Here is a 15863-nt window from a genome sequence, read left to right on the forward strand (position 1 = left end):
CTCCCTCTGAGGGCACCTGCTCCCACACTCACTTGCCTCCCCTTCTCGGGGAGTATCTCCGGCTGCTCAGCCCAGCCTGGCCCAGCTGGCTGTGCTGGTGGAGAACCTGGTCCGGCAGCTAGTTATAAATAGCCCCTGCACCCACAGCCTTGGCAGGGTGCTGCTGGCATGCATGCAGAGGACACTCGAGAAGAGGCAGCTGAACCGTGTCCTCTCCACGCCAGGCCCAGAGCTGGCGTGAGGGTGCCCAGGAGCAGGCTCCATGGGCACATGGGCTGTGCAGGCCTGGGGTGGCAGCCAAGGCTTGGCTGTAGGTTTGAGGCACTGCTTCCTGATCCTATGGCCTGGGACCGGGTAGGGAGGGTGGTGGCCAAGAGGGCCTGCGAGGCCCTTTGGGGTAGGAGGCTGAGTAAAGGGGACTGTGTACTGGCCCTGTCTTTTCGAGCACAACTCACTGGGGGCAGCTGGGCCAAATCCTCATTCCAGAGGGGCAGACAGGAAGGAGAGGGCAGGGCTCAGAATGTACCATCAAAGACCTCTCAGGCCACCTCTAAATCCTCATAGCCCTAGCCTTCCGCCTGGAGAGGCAGCATTTTTAGTGGCAAAGTGGTGTGTTCAGTTAGAAGGCTCAATCCAGTACCTGCGAGAGACTATGACCTTGTGGAGTTTAGCTCGCCTCCTTTCTCAGGGGTGAAGTGGAATTGAAAACGAGTGCCTTAGGGGACTGTGGTGAGGATAAAGTGAGGAAAAGGACCCTAGAGCTTGTTTTGTCATTTTGAGTCAAGTGAGCCCGAAGGAGGCCGAGGAGGTTGTAACCGTGCACCCGTGGACAAACGTGCCAGCTGACTCTGTTCCCTCTGTGTGTCCTCAGGCTGCCACAGGCCCCGTGCACACGCGCCAGGCTCTCAGCCCCAGCCCATGGACCTGCGGGTGGGCCAGCGGCCCCCGGTGGAGCCCCCGCAGGAGCCTGCACTGCTGGCCCTGCAGCACCCCCAGCACCTGCACCACCACCTCTTCCTGGCAGGCCTGCAGCAGCAGCGCTCGGTGGAGTCCATGAGGGTAAAGACAAAGCTCCCTGCCCTGGAGACAGCCTTGAGCTCAGCCCCCAGACCTCCTCCCTCCCTGTAGCCTCCCCCCAGATCCTTATCTCAGTCCTCAACTCCTTGCCCCTTCCTGGGCGGCTGGCCCTGCCCACAGCTCTCAATGGACACACCGATGCCCGAATTGTCGGTGGGGCAACAGGAGCAAGAGCTGCGGCAGCTTCTCAACAAGGACAAGAGTAAGCGAAGTAAGGATGGAGGCCACCCTGGCCCAGCGTCCATCGCTCGCCCACCTGGGCGTGTAAAGGCTGGGGTGGGAGTGACGCCAGCTTGGGTCTCCCTCTGCTCGACTGGCTCTGCCTGTGAATGTGGGCGGGGATGGAAATGGTGCGGGGGAGTCTGAGGTGGGGCTTGGGACTTGGCTCTTGCCTGAGGAATCCCTGGGACACCCTGTACTGGGGGTGTAGATAAGGCCACGGGCGGAGAATGTACAGGGAGGCCACCTGTCCACCCACCCAAAACTCGGTCACGGCTTTCCACCCCCGCAGGTGCTGTGGCCAGCAGCGTAGTCAAGCAGAAGCTGGCAGAGGTGATTCTGAAGAAACAGCAGGCAGCCTTAGAGAGAACAGTCCATCCCAGTAGCCCCAGCATTCCGTACAGGTAAATCCTCTCCCTTCTGCTCACTTGTGCCCTGCCATGCCCTCTCCCCCCATATGTCCTCCTGCGAGCACTCATGTACCCCTCCTCCTCCTCCCAGCTGCCTGTCCCCTCATCTGTGCGCCTTGCCTCCCTTAGTAATACTTGCTCCAGTCCCTCTCCCAGCTGCTACCTGCCGTCTGCTCTCCTTTGACGATCTCGCCTCATCCCCCACTTGAGGCCCTGCCTCCTTGTGCGTGCACACACACACACACACACACACGCACACACATCCAACACTGGTTTCTTCTTCCACATGAGTCCCTTCTCTTTTTGTGTCCCCGCTAAGCACAAAAATATCCTGGCTCCTAGAGTGCATTCCTCCCACTGGAGACAGTCCCCAATGTGTCTGGGACCCTGGCTTCTCTGTCAAGGCCAGAGGTTTGCACGTGGACTGCTGGTAGGATGGGTGGCTCCATGCTGCCACCAGGAGATGACCCCTGTTCCTGCCAGTCCCATACTGCCCACCCTGCTGGCTGCCGCCTCCCCTGGCAGGTGGCCGTGCTCAGGAAGGGGCCCTGAGGAATGAGGTGGCTGCCGGGCCTCTGGGCATCCCACCCCTCTGAAGCAGCCTTGGCACTCACCCCACAGAACTCTGGAGCCCTTGGAGACAGAAGGAGCTGCCCGCTCCATGCTCAGCAGCTTCCTGCCTCCTGTTCCCAGCCTGCCCAGTGACCCCCCGGAACACTTCCCTCTGCGTAAGACAGGTGAGTGGCACAGGCAGGCGGGGACCCTCCTGGGGAGTTAAGGGGGTGGGCCTTGAACATGGGATGACTGGGAGGGAGGGCTAACTGGCACCAGTGGGGAGGGTGGGTGTGGGGCCGAGAACACTGGTGCTCCCGCAGTCTCTGAGCCCAACCTGAAGCTGCGCTACAAGCCCAAGAAGTCCCTGGAGCGGAGGAAGAATCCACTGCTCAGAAAGGAGAGCGCCCCGCCCAGCCTCCGGCGGCGGCCTGCAGAGACCCTTGGAGGTGAGGACCAGCAGAATGGGTTGGGGGGACTGATCTTGTCCTTTTGGATCAGGTCCCACCAAGACGGGCCCCTTCCTCAGGCTTACTGTGGGTGGTTGGCTGTACAGGGTATGTCCGGCACGCTTGCCAGCGGGGAGTTGGGGCTGAAAGGCAGCCCCTACTCTGTTGGTGGAGCTGTCTTCTGCCCAGAAAGGGCGCCTTAAAAAAAAAGTGCCCAAAGGCTAGTGGTGGCCGGCCTTCCCCCTGCCCTGTGGGGAAGAAAGCAGGAAGCAGAGGTTGCCTTCCTGGCTGCCGCCTGGCCTCTCACTGAGCCTCCCTCTCTCCCCAACCCCCAGACTCCTCCCCGAGCAGCAGCAGCACACCTGCATCAGGGTGCAGCTCTCCCAACGACAGCGAGCACGGGCCCAACCCCATCCTGGGCTCCGAGGTAAGGCCTTGCTGGCTGGACTCTCCCAAGGCAGTTCTGAGGCTCAGCCGTCCTCTCAGCAAATGGCCCCTGGGCCCAGACCAGGCTGGGGCCGCTGGGTCTGGGCAGCCCCACCTGAGCCTCCTGGGTGTTCTGGGGAAGGCATGCCCCCAGGTGAAGGTCTGGGGCCAGTGACCCCTGCCCTGCTCCCCATGGCAGGCGCTCTTGGGCCAGCGGCTGCGGCGGCAGGAGACCTCTCTGGCCCCTTTCGCCTTGCCAACAGTGTCCTTGCTGCCCACAATCACACTGGGGCTGCCCGCCCCTGCCAGGGTGAGTGGCTGAGGTGCCCTCCCCCATGCCAAGCTCCCCAGTTTCCTCCACGCCCTTCTCCTGCTGCCTCACCCCATCACCTTCACCTTTCCCTCTGCTGGAAGCTGCTCCCCTGTGATTCCTCTCCCCCCTCCCCCAGGTTGATGGTGACCGCAGGACCCATCCAACTCTGGGCCCTCGGGGGCCGGTCCTAGGGAGCCCCCATGCTCCCCTCTTCCTGCCCCATGGCCTGGAGCCCGAGGCTGGGGGTGCCCTGCCCTCTCGCCTGCAGCCCATTCTCCTCCTGGATCCCTCAGTCTCTCACACCCCCCTGCTGACTGGTGAGTCCCTCTGCTTCTCCAGGGGAGGGGCTAGATCCCTGCCCCCTGGCAGGGTCCAAGCTTGGGACAGGTCCCATCCCTCCTGTCCCCTCTGCCGCCACCCCCCATCTTTCTGTGAGTCTCCCTGCTGCGTCCCTGCCCCCCACCCACGCCCTTGCTTCTTTCCATTCTTCCCTATGCTTCCCTCCTTATGCCCCTCCCACCACGTTCTTTCCAGTGCCCGGGCTTGGGCCCCTGCCCTTCCACTTTGCCCAGTCCTTACTGACCACCGAGCGGCTCTCCGGGTCAGGCCTCCACCGGCCGCTGAGCCGGACCCGCTCAGAGCCTTTGCCCCCAAGTGCCACCGCCCCCCCATCACTGGGCCCCCTGCAGCCCCGCCTGGAGCGGCTCAAACCTCACGTGCAGCTGATCAAGGTGAGGGGAACTGGGCAGGGGAGGTGGCGAGGGGTTGCTTAACTGGGCCCATGGGGGCTGAAAGAAGAAGGGAGGCTTTGGAAGGGCAGGGACCTGGCAGGCCAGAGTGAGGATGTGGCTCCTGGGGCCGAGAGCTGCACGGCCACCGGAATCCCAGCCACCTAGCCCACCACGTCCCACCCCGCATCCCACACTCTGGCGTGGCCTCTCAGTGCACATCTTCCCTCCTCAGAGGCCGGCCAAGCCGAGTGAGAAGCCCCGACTGCGGCAGATACCCTCAGCCGAGGACCTAGAGACGGATGGTGGGGGAGTGGGGCCGCTGGGGAACGACAGCCTGGAACACAGGGAGCCGGGCCGTGGGCCGCATGAAGCCAGAGGCCCTGTTGCTCTGCAGCAGCACCAGCAGGTATGGCAGTGCCCGTGTGAGCCCTCGGAAGTTGTGGTCAGGGGGTGCTGGGCCTGGCATAGATGGAAGGGAGGGGGATAGGACATTAGTGCAGAGACCAGCTCTGAGACCGTGGGTGTCCCGCCAGAGCCATGCCAAGGTGCAGAAACACACACATGTGTGCATACGGGCAGGGGTGCATGCGGGCATACTCGGGGTAAAGCTGTGTCCCCCATCCAGCCGAGGGGCCAGCCTTTCGTGGCCCATACACACTTCTACCCTGGGACTTCACCAGTTACACTGTTTCCGGGAAGGTGGCCAGGGCAGGAAGTGGGGAAGAGCAGGCTCAGGCGCTTCACCCAGAGCGCTCGCACCCTGAGAGCCAGGCCTGGGGTACGAGTTGGCTGGGGCTGCTGTAACCAGCACTGCACACTGGGCGGCTCACACAACAGAACGTCATTGCCTCGGTTCCGGAGAAGGGATGTCCGAAATCGAGGTGTCCGTGGGGTTGGTTCACTCTGAGCGCTGTGAGGGAAGGAGACATGCCAGGTCTTTCTCCTCAGCTTGGGGATCGCTGCTGCCTTCTCCGGGTGTCCTCACCTTGTCTTCCTTCTGTCCATACCTGTGTCCAAATTCCTCCTGTTTGTGAGGACAAGAGTCATGTTAGTTTAAGGCTCCCTCTGATGACCTCATGTTGACTTGATTGCCTCTGTAAAGACCCTGTCCCTGATTCAGGTCACATTCCAAGGTACTGGGGGTTAGGATTTCCTTCATAAATGTGAAGTGGGCCCATAAGATGTGGTGACAGTCCCTGAATGTGCAGTGGCTCACGCAGGTCCCATGTCCTTGGGCAGTTGCACAGACCTTGGAGATGAGATCGTGGTCAGAGCTGGGCCTGCGACCCCACACCTGGAACGCTGAGGGCCCAGGGAGCTCTGGGGGAATGGGGAGGTCCGTCCAGGGTGCAGACCCCTGGGGGGCTGGTGAGGCAGGGAGCTTAGAGTCAAGGGCCAGGGCGTGGCTGGGAGGCAAGACGAGAGGCATCCTGGAATCTCTTCCGGAAGGGGGCCTGCGTGGAGGTTTCTGAGACTCTGGGGACATGCAATAGGATCCTGAGAACCTGGAGACTGAGACCTCTCGTGTCCCGCAGGTGTTCCTGTGGGAGCAGCAGCGACTGGCCGGGCGGCTCCCCCGGGTAGGCACTGGAGACTCTTTGCTGCTTCCCCTGGCCCAGGGCGGTCACCGGCCCCTGTCCAGGACTCAGTCATCACCAGCTGCGCCTGCCTCACTGCCAACCCCAGAGCCCGTCAGCCAGGCCCGTGTCTTGCCCAGCTCAGAGGCCCCCGCCAGGACCCTGCCCTTCACCACAGGTAAGACCTGCCTTAGGGTGGGGCAGAAGGAAGGGGGCAGGACACACACAGACGCTCAGGCACCGGCGCACGCCTGCTGATGGTATCACACAGGGCGTTTTTCGAGGTGGCAGAGCGCCTTCTTGGTCTCGTGAGATTCGCACAGCGTCCCTGAGGCAGGGGTGGTTCTCATTTTGCACATGAGAAGACCGGGCTCAGGAAATCTGAGGTGACGAGCTTGTGGTCAAATAGCAAGCTGGCAGTCAGGCCAGGCCAAGGGCTGTCAGGGTCTCCTGATGGCTAGTGCAGGCTTTCCAAAAATGGTCTTCTTTGTTTTTGCTCTGCCTGTTAAAAAGAGCTCAAAAGCATTTTCAGAAGTTTTGAAAAATGCAGAAAAGTATAAAAATAGAATAAAAATCACCAATTCCACCACCCAGAGGCAACCACCCTTTTTTTAAAATAAGATTTTATTTGCTTATTTTCAGAGAAAGGGGGAGGGAGAAAGAGAAGGAGAGAAACATCGATGTGCGAGAGAAACCTCAGTTGGCCGTCTCTCTCTCGCACGTCCCCAACCTGGGACCTGGGCCGCATCCCAGGCCCGGGCCCTGACTGAGAAACCAGCGACCTTTTGGCCCACAGGCTGGCGCCCCTGCCACAGAGCCGCACCAGCCGGGCCAGAGGCAGCCACTCTTAAGTGCTGCTGTGTTCGGTCTGTCTTTGTTCCGGCCGCACGTACACACCGTACCTGCTTCATTCAGTTGACATATTATGAACACTTCGTGACATAATTAATTTAGAAATGAGATTTTTATAGTATTTCACCATAGTGTTTTATTTTGATTTAAAGATTTCTTGCTGGTTGGGCAATTAGATGGTTACTCATTTTTCCTCATTTGGATTTCCCTTGTCCATAAATCTTCACTCACCCCTGGGACTGTTTCCCAAAGGTCACTCTCAAGGAGTGGCATCCCGGGGTCAAGTGGTGTGAGCATTTTGAAGATCCCTGATGTCCTGAGACGTGCTGAAAGGGACCGTCCCACTGGCAGTGCACAGGGCCCTCTTCTAGGTGTCCTGCTGAAACAGTCACTTCCCCAAAACTGCATCTGTCTTGTCACGTGGCCCAGTGTCACTGTGGGCTTCCCAGCTCCCAGTTCTGGGGTTTCTGAGGAATTCTTCCTCCTCTTGTTCCTTCTCAGTAGCCTATTTGAGTCAAGACACCCAGGTGAGAGCCCAACATCAGGCCTCCCTCTGCTAGGCCCTGAGTTCTTGAGGTCACGGTGGATGTGTTAGGCCACGTGTGGAGGGCCCGTGTGTCAGGAAGGCAGTGGCCGTGTAGCGGTCACGATGGTGTTTGTGTGGGGTGGTGAGGCTGCCTGGTGAGCAGCGGGGGGCATGAGTTCATGTGAAGGGCCAAGGTTCAGGATGGGGTGTGGCGTGTGGGGGGTGTGTGCCAGGCCTGGTTCCAGTAGGATGTGGGGGCGGGCATCGGGGACTCCCCGGGGCCCCAGCTCTGACCCCTGCTCCCGCCAGGGCTGGTCTATGACTCGGTCATGCTGAAGCATCAGTGCTCCTGTGGAGACAACAGCAGGCACCCAGAGCATGCGGGCCGCATCCAGAGCATCTGGTCCCGGCTGCAGGAGCGCGGGCTCCGAAGCCAGTGTGAGGTGAGGAGGCAGGGTGGGGCTCTGGAACTGAGGAGGTGAGAGTAATGGAAGGGAAGGGGGGAGAGGCCCTGGAGCCCGCGTGCGATGAAGGGACTGGCCGGCTGGAGGTAATGGCAGGGAAGGGGCCAAGCAGGGCCTCAGGAGCTCTGTGGGCCCTTCCTCAGTGTCTCCGGGGCCGGAAGGCCTCCCTGGAGGAGCTGCAGTCGGTGCACTCCGAGCGGCACGTGCTCCTCTATGGCACCAACCCCCTCAGCCGCCTCAAACTGGACAACGGGAAGCTGGCAGGTAGGGGCCCAATAGCATCGGGGGCCCCTGTACCTCCCCTGGCTCACCTAGCCCACCTAACCCATCTCTCTCGTCTCAGCTCTGCCCACCCTGCCCCTCCAAGCATCCTCAACATCCCCATGCCACCCCTAGTCCCCCTCTGCCCACCCCTGCCTCGCCCGTGCACCCGCCCCAGCCCTCTTCTCAGGGCTTCCCTGCCTCCCAGCCAGGCCAGAGGCCAAGAGAACTCAGCTCACACACACCGGGCCTCTCTCCACAGGGCTCCTGGCACAGAGGATGTTTGTGATGCTGCCCTGTGGTGGGGTTGGGGTAAGTGTGCCCGGGGGCCTTGAGTGGGCATTGCACGGGCTCTCAGATCTCCTCCTTTCCATTCCCCCAGGCCCAGCCCCTGCCTGCTTGTTCTCGTGGTTCTGCCAGACCTGGCGGGCCAGGGGCTTTCCCATAATGCCCTTCTGCCGGCTAGGTGCTCCTTGTGGACAGGTGTGTCCTCAGCCCACCAGTATCTCCTGAGTGTGGAGCCTTGTGCCTCACACTTAGGCTGCGCTTGGTAATTGTCCAGTGAGTCTCCAAGAGCAGGGCCGAGGTCCTCTCCCTTGTAAGACCCCAGAGCCCAAGGGTCGGGACTGGCCATTCCGCTGGAGTGAGCCTCCAGGCAGAGCCGGGGCTGCCTAGGCTGGGACTGTGGAGGTGCCTCCAATGTCCTTGGTGACTCAGGCGCTTCCCTCCCTCTCACCAGCTTTCCTCCCTCCCTCCTTACCCTGCCTGGGGGGCTTCCTGCCTCCCTAGCAGTGCTCTCTTTGCCTAAAAACGTCCCTGCAGTGGTTTCCCAGCCAGGTGTGTGAGGCAGGGGATGGAGGCCTGTTCTGGAGGGAAGTGGGAACTGTAGCTGGGGGGGCTGTTGGGAGCCAGTCAGCGCCCTATCACAACTTCCCATTTCTTGCCACTTTCTGATTTTTCCAACTGTTTTTGCTTCTGTTTTCTCCTCCCTCCTCTCCCTCTCTGTCTCTCTCTTTCTCTCTCCTTCTCCAGCCTCTTGAGACTCTCTCTGCCTTCCTCGCCTCTCTTGGTCCGCCTCGCCCTCCCCATCTCCCCATCATGCCCCCCGGCCCCTCCCTAGCCTTGAGGCCCAGGGACTGGGTTTGGGGGGCCTCCCAGCCTGGGCTAGGGGCCCTGAGTGGAAGACAGTGGTGCAGACGGCCCCTCGAGCTCCGACCGTCCCGCAGGGCCTGAGCAGAGCCAGCTGGGGCTTAAAACCTGCTCCCGGCCCAAACCCCAAGTCCCGCCCAGGTAACGCCATGCCCCCTCCTCTGACCGGGGAGGCAGGCGCGATGCTGCTGGCAGAGTGCTGGCCAGATGCGGGCTGGTGATGTGGACTGAAGCTGGGAAGGAGACATCGTGCCGGGACTGGGGATACAGGAGGCCTTGCCTTGGGGCGGGGGGGCACTGGGGAGGCAGCACTGTCTGCCCAGCTCCCTGCCCCTGGGGTCCTGGCCGTGGGGTGGGCACTGCCCATGGGCCCTAGCTCCTGAGGGAAGCCTTGGATGATGCGGGCCCTGACTCTGGCCCTCACAGGTGGACACTGACACCATCTGGAATGAACTGCACTCTTCCAATGCAGCCCGCTGGGCCGCCGGCAGTGTAACGGATCTGGCCTTCAAAGTGGCTTCCCACGAGCTAAAGGTAGGAAGTCTGGGCTGAAGGTAGGCAAGTGACAGGAGAGGCAGCAGAATGGGGCAGCAGGGAAGGCCGGACCCAGAACCCCAAGTATCTCACTTCTCTGGAATAGGACCACAGGGTTTTGGAAGGGAAATCGAGAGCTCTGGGAACCAAAATGAGATTTGAACCAGGCTCAAACTACTTGGTGGAGAGTCCAGCCACTGTGATCCAGGACCTTTGATCTTTAAGATATGCAAGGTCACAAACATCTAGGATCATTTAACACAGGCCCAGTGTGTGACCGTAGGCAAGGTGCAGAGCGTCTCTGGACCTCCGTGCACTGGCAGATTGGTTCTTTGCAGTGCTGGAGTTGCGTAGACCGAGTTGGTGCTCCGGGCTGGTCCTGAGATCCCCCTGTCCCCCAATGTTGAGGAGCTCAGCCCCAGGTGGTCTCGGTGTCGTCAGTGTCATTGCCCCTTGGTGGGTCTTCACAGTTACGGGAGCAGCCCCGGGTTTAAACTCCTGGCTCCACCATTTACCCCAGGCAGCTTTGCACAAGTTGCTTAACCTGCCTAAGCTTCAGATTTCTCACATCTGTAAACTAGAGATAAAACTGTTTATCTTATGGAGATACTGTGAGGATTAGATAACATTTACCCCAGGGAGATGTTGTAAAGATGAAATCCAGTGTTTATAAAGTGCTTAGCACAGTGCCAGGCACGTAGGTTCGGCTCAACAAACAGCTGTTGTTATTACGAAGTGCTAACAGCCAGGACACATGAGGGCAGGGGCTTCTGCGTTCCTGTCCAGCCAGCCAGCAGAGGCTGCCCAGCCTGGGGGCTGAGTACCAGGGCACTGCAGACCTATCTTGGCCGTGGTCAGCTGTTTCCCTATGACTCCTCCTCTCGGAAGGAGCCTGGGGCTGGGGACAGGTTCACGGAGATGGGATCAAAGGGCTGGCTGTTTGATTGATAAGCCTTCTTTCCATTTCCAGAACGGTTTTGCTGTGGTTCGGCCCCCAGGACACCATGCAGACCATTCCACAGCCATGTAAGGCCCAGAGGAGGCTTGGGTGGGGTGAGCCTTCTGGGACTGGACCAGGCCAGGAGTGGGTGGAGAGAGGAGGCTGGAGAGGTGGAGGCAGGCGAGGGAATGTGCTGTCAGGACCTCTCTTCCCTCCTTCCAGGGGCTTCTGCTTCTTCAACTCGGTGGCCATTGCCTGCCGGCAGCTGCAGCAACAGGGCAAGGCCAGCCGGATCCTCATCGTGGACTGGGTAGGTGCCGGTGCCTAGGCCCCTCACACCCGAGAGCCCTGGGGAAAGAGCCCCCGAGCCTGTCGTTGGGAGACATCATTTCATGTCCTAGTTCTGCATTGGCCTCCCGAGCCTGGGTTCCCGCTTTGTGTAAGATGCCGGTGAGGATAACATCCACCTCCCGGGGGCTGTGAGGACGCCCAGAGGAAATAGTGAATGGACGGACCTTCAGCCACAACAGACCCCCACAAGGGGAGACCCATTTGAGTGCTGCCTTTTGGCCTCTTTTGGCTTCTCCCTGCAGATCTCATTTTGGCTTTTCCCCTATAGGGGCTGACAGTAACAATAACAGCAGATAGCACTGCACACCACTAATCGCACTGAGAGTTTTCACAGGCGATGTGTTTAATCCTGGCTATCACCTGGTCCTCATATAAGGAAAGTGAGCACAGAGAGTTTCAGTAACTTGCACACAGCCACGCACGTAATGCGTCTGGAGACTGGGATTTGAAACCAGGGGGTTAGCTGCAGCGTACACGCATCTAACTACTACGCGGTCCCACTCTGCACTGGCATGTGTGAATGGGACATTCCTATGCAGAAGCTGAGGACTCTGGAGGAGCTTTCACACTGGCACCCACGCATGGTCCTGCGAAGTAACCAAGTGCAAGGCCACAGCTATTCCTAGGACAGATGGGCTGGGCCTTGTGTACCTGCCCCTCAGTAGCTGAGCTTGGTCTCTAATCACCTGCACTTGGACAAGACGTAGTTGTGAGGAATTCTGACTTGCGCAGCCCTGGACTGTTCCCCCTCCCGCCCCACACTCTCTCACTGTCAGTCCTGCCCTTGGCACAGCTCCTCCTCTTCAGGGTCTCATGCTATAGCCACCCCCACTTCAGCAAGTTATGCACACATCCGCATATACACAGAGAGACTGAGGCTCAGAGATGGCCCATGGATTACTTGGGGCCCCTCGACAATTTAGCTCTAGGGACCCCCATTTCCTCACCCCCAGTTTAGGGTCCTGACCCTCAGAATGGTCACTGACCTCAAACCCTTACAACCTGTTCCAGTCTCCATCTCCCTGCGTTCAGACCTTCCCTAATCCACTACCCATCTCCCACGCAGGATGTTCACCATGGCAACGGCACCCAGCAAACCTTCTACCAGGACCCCACTGTGCTCTACATCTCCCTGCATCGCCATGACGATGGCAACTTCTTCCCAGGCAGTGGGGCTGTGGATGAGGTAGCCAGCCACGGGTCGGGCCTACCCCTTTCAGCCCTGTTGACTCTCCCTCGTGACCCTCACTCTGCCTCTGTCACAACTAGCAGCGTGGTCCTGGGTAGATTGTTTGGCGTCTGATTCTCAGTTTCTCCATCTGAACGTGAAGAGGGTGCACGAGCTGGTCTTGCAGCACAGACATCCTGGCACTCCTCTCCTGGGGTGCTGCTCCCTTCACGCCTCTCTCGTGTCCTGTTTTCTAGGTGGGAGCTGGCAGCGGTGAGGGCTTCAATGTCAATGTCGCCTGGGCTGGAGGTCTGGACCCCCCAATGGGGGATCCTGAGTACCTGACTGCTTTCAGGTAGGTGCTCTGGGGGCCCCAGAGGAGGCCCAGCCCATCAAGACCGCCCTCTTCTGCCCTGTTTCCCCACAGCACCAGGTTGGAGGCAGCCTGTCCTTGTTCAATGACCAGACATTGTCAGCCCTCCCCAGAACCAAGGCCAACAGAAGGAACAGCACTGGCCTCTAGTAGCCTTCAGTCCCAATGGGAAGACAGGAAAGAGAATGAAAAAAGTCAAAGGGTGCTTTATAAAGTCACACATTACCAAGAGCCAATGTTGACCTGAGTGCTGGGCAACAGGCAGGGTGGAGCGAGCAAGCAGAGCAGCCAGTTCAGTCAAAGAAAGCTGCCTGGAGGAGGTGGACTTTGTACAGAAAATGAGAAACTTAAATTGTGAAGAAAGAGGGAAAGCAGATGACACCTATGTTGGGGGAGTTGCTTAATAAAAGCTGTTCTAGAAGAGCAGCTTTGGACTCTTGGGGAGCCCTTATATACAGGAGCCTGGCACAAATTACACCCCCTTTTTATTACAGAATCACAAGCATGTAATTCTGTAACATAACAATATCACACTCAAGCATACCATATGGCATTTTAGGTGAAATGTTCAAAGTAAAACTATAAATTATTACACCCATATCATTACCCTACCAACCACACTCAGGCAGATGTTACTTCTGCTGGGCCCTGCACTTCACTCGGGGGCCCCTCTACTCCATCTGGGAAAGGGCACCTTGGAAGTAGGTAGGCAAGTATTTTTCTGGAGCTATTCTCCATGACAGCTAATTCTGTAGGAGCCCTGGACTGGGTTCCTGGCGCTCTGTGCCCATAGCCCAGGGCCTTGAAAGACACCAGCACGGACCCCAGAGGCGGGTCTGCGATAGAGGGAGGCAGCTGTTGGCAATGGCTGAGGAGGAGAGGGTGGGTCTGGGCAGGCCAGGGTCTCAGAGTGTGGTCACCCTGGTCAGCTCTTGGGTGGTGAGTAGCGAGGTGTGGTCAACTCAGTCCAAAGTGGGTGGCAGCTAAGTACCAAGCACTTCCAGTCCCTGAGACTTAGTGACTTGTCCCTTTGCTGGAGCCCTGCCCACTGCACTCCGCAGGCACACACGTTACTCCTCCTTTATCCCCTCTGGTTCCCCATCCTTGGCTCCTTCCTGCCTGTGCCAGTTAAGAGCACTGGGTAGCTGAGTCCTTAGGCTGTGCTGGGGACCTTGGGTGGCCAGCCAAGGCCAAGGAAGTCAGAGGGATCCACCGATACTTCTGGGAGATTGGATATCTTGGCGTCCTGAGGGCAGGGTGCCCACAGTAAAGTTGGTGGGAGCAGCTGGCACCGGCTGGAGGCCCTCAGCCTCCGTCTCTGGCATTCCGGCACGGTGTGGTGAGCCCTCCTTCTCACACCCTCACAGGAAAGTCGTGATGCCCATCGCCCGAGAGTTCTCTCCAGACCTGGTCCTGGTGTCCGCTGGGTTTGATGCTGCCGAGGGTCACCCGGCCCCACTGGGTGGCTACCATGTTTCCGCCAAATGTAAGGAGGGCCCAGCCCAGGGGGTTGAGTGTGAGGACTGGAGTGTGGCGGCCGGCCCTGGAATTCCCTGGGTTCTCCTAGCCTGGTGAGCCCAGGGCCCTTCCTCATGGCCGGCTCCGTTCACCATGGCAGGCTTGACTGAGTTAGACCCTGGGGACACAGGAAGCTCAGCCACAGGACTCCCCCACCCTCACTGTCATTCCCAGGCTGGGCTGGCAGTTTCTCCTGGGGGAGGATAGGGAGGAGCAGTGTTCTCAGAATGGAAGGAGCGCACTCAGCCTTTGGGGCCACGGGGCCTGCAGGATAGAAAGAGAAGATGGTGTGGCTCTGTGAAAAAAGGCATCCAGCTGGTGTTGATGCCCCCGGTTCAAGGCCTAGCCCTGTCACATGCTGGCTGCGGACCCGTGTGCGAGTCCCTTAGCCCCTCTGTGCCCTGAGTGAGGCATGCTAATAGGTCTCACAAGGGACTCCCGTGAAAGCACTGGGGAAGGTGGAGTTTTGCATCTGCGTCATTATTTACAAGGGAAACAGCAAGCAGGACATAACAGGTAGAGAGGGTGCACCTCTCCTCCACCCCCACTGCCTCCTTCCTCCACACTGCCCCCCCCATCTAGGTTTTGGGTACATGACGCAGCAGCTGATGAGCTTGGCAGGAGGTGCAGTGGTGCTGGCCTTGGAGGGTGGCCATGACCTCACAGCCATCTGTGACGCCTCCGAGGCCTGTGTGGCTGCTCTTCTGGGCAACAAGGTGAGCTGCTCGCTCCCCTCCATGCCTCTGTGGGACAAGGAGCCCGGCCTTCCCAGGATGCCCCAAAGAGCAGACAAGCGGGGCACCTCGCTGAGGGCTCACCAGTAGCACGGGGGAGGCCAGGCCTGGAATGAGGGGGACAGAGTGGATGCCTCTTCCCCAGTTAAAGCGTGGAGCCAGCGCTTCCTGCCCTAGGCAGAGCCTAGGCACATGCCTATCTGTGCCCCGAAAGCCAGGGCCCTTGGGGTGAGAGAGATGGGCTGTGGGTCTGAGAGACTGGTGGCTGATGCAGTCTTTTCTCCTGGAGGTGGACCCCCTCTCGGAAGAAGCCTGGAAACAGAAGCCCAACCTCAACGCCATCCGCTCCCTGGAAGCTGTGATCCGGGTGCACAGTGAGTGTGGGGAGGGGTCACCCACTGACCCCAGACTTGGGAGGACCTCCGGGGGGTTGTCCCTAGTGACCAGGGCCCCAGAGCCAGCTAGGCCAGGAGCCCTGGGGCTGGCCAGGAGTAGGCTTCCTGAACATTACCTTAGCCGGAATGGTGGGGCAGCCACCCCAGGGGTGGACACCCTCAGAGCCCTCTGGATGGACCCAACAGGGACCACCAGAGAGGCCTCCTCAAGGCAGGACTGGCCTCCCATTTCCAGCCACATCTTGGGCCAGGGCCAGCTGAACGGCTACACCCAGGCCTTGCTTGCTGAACGTGCTGGTTCCCACCTTGACCTTCAGTCCTGGGGCAAGGGTCTTGGGACCTCTGCCTGCTTTGGGGGCCGGGTCTTAGAATAACCCCACATTTGGAAAGCACTTCGAATTTTCTTCCTCAGCTCAGCATCTGTGGAGCACTTTGCATAAAGACCCGTAATCTATGCTAGGGATATGGAAATGAATAAATTAGATTTCCTCACATCTGGGTGGGGCTCAGTAGGGGAACACAGGTAACATAAAAACACTGCTGGAACTTTATACGGAGCCCTCATGCTGGGCCAGGCTCTGGGTGTGCACCGTGGACTTGACTTCTCACAATACACAGGGTGGGCACGCCCACATGGGAGCCCAGGGTGGTCAAGTGGCTTGCCGATGGCCACGGAGAGCAGCCATGATGACGGCCAGCTCTCCCAGTGCTGCGTCCTTCCCTCCTCCCATCTGCCCCTGTCCTGTGTGCGGGACTGACCATTGCTTGGGGCTGATGGGAGTGGAACCCTGTGCTCCAGGAGTCCAGGGCTCAGGACCTGTGAGGTCTCTCCGATTCAGACCGT

General features: G+C 59.5%; 1 protein-coding gene across 4 annotated transcripts in view; it reads left to right on the forward strand.

The window, feature by feature from the left end:
* HDAC7 (histone deacetylase 7) overlaps positions 1-15863 on the forward strand; it is a 36169-nt gene that overhangs the window by 18542 nt on the left and 1764 nt on the right. For 2 of the 4 annotated variants that reach the window (XM_028532001.2, XM_036019126.1), the window contains 22 exons: positions 872-1059; positions 1198-1288; positions 1589-1700; positions 2328-2443; positions 2582-2707; positions 3043-3134; positions 3333-3443; positions 3583-3763; positions 3981-4177; positions 4410-4583; positions 5713-5932; positions 7442-7575; positions 7740-7860; positions 8120-8169; positions 9433-9540; positions 10511-10566; positions 10703-10790; positions 11898-12017; positions 12257-12354; positions 13740-13858; positions 14473-14606; positions 14914-14998. In XM_028532001.2, coding sequence (XP_028387802.1) covers positions 872-1059; positions 1198-1288; positions 1589-1700; positions 2328-2443; positions 2582-2707; positions 3043-3134; positions 3333-3443; positions 3583-3763; positions 3981-4177; positions 4410-4583; positions 5713-5932; positions 7442-7575; positions 7740-7860; positions 8120-8169; positions 9433-9540; positions 10511-10566; positions 10703-10790; positions 11898-12017; positions 12257-12354; positions 13740-13858; positions 14473-14606; positions 14914-14998 — 2721 coding nt within the window. The remainder of the gene's footprint in view (positions 1-871; positions 1060-1197; positions 1289-1588; positions 1701-2327; positions 2444-2581; positions 2708-3042; positions 3135-3332; positions 3444-3582; positions 3764-3980; positions 4178-4409; positions 4584-5712; positions 5933-7441; positions 7576-7739; positions 7861-8119; positions 8170-9432; positions 9541-10510; positions 10567-10702; positions 10791-11897; positions 12018-12256; positions 12355-13739; positions 13859-14472; positions 14607-14913; positions 14999-15863) is intronic. The other 2 variants (XM_036019125.1, XM_036019127.1) reach the window with 2 other exon arrangements.

Source organism: Phyllostomus discolor, chromosome 2, assembly GCF_004126475.2.
Source record: "Phyllostomus discolor isolate MPI-MPIP mPhyDis1 chromosome 2, mPhyDis1.pri.v3, whole genome shotgun sequence".
In the NCBI taxonomy this organism is placed as follows: Eukaryota; Metazoa; Chordata; class Mammalia; order Chiroptera; family Phyllostomidae; genus Phyllostomus; species Phyllostomus discolor.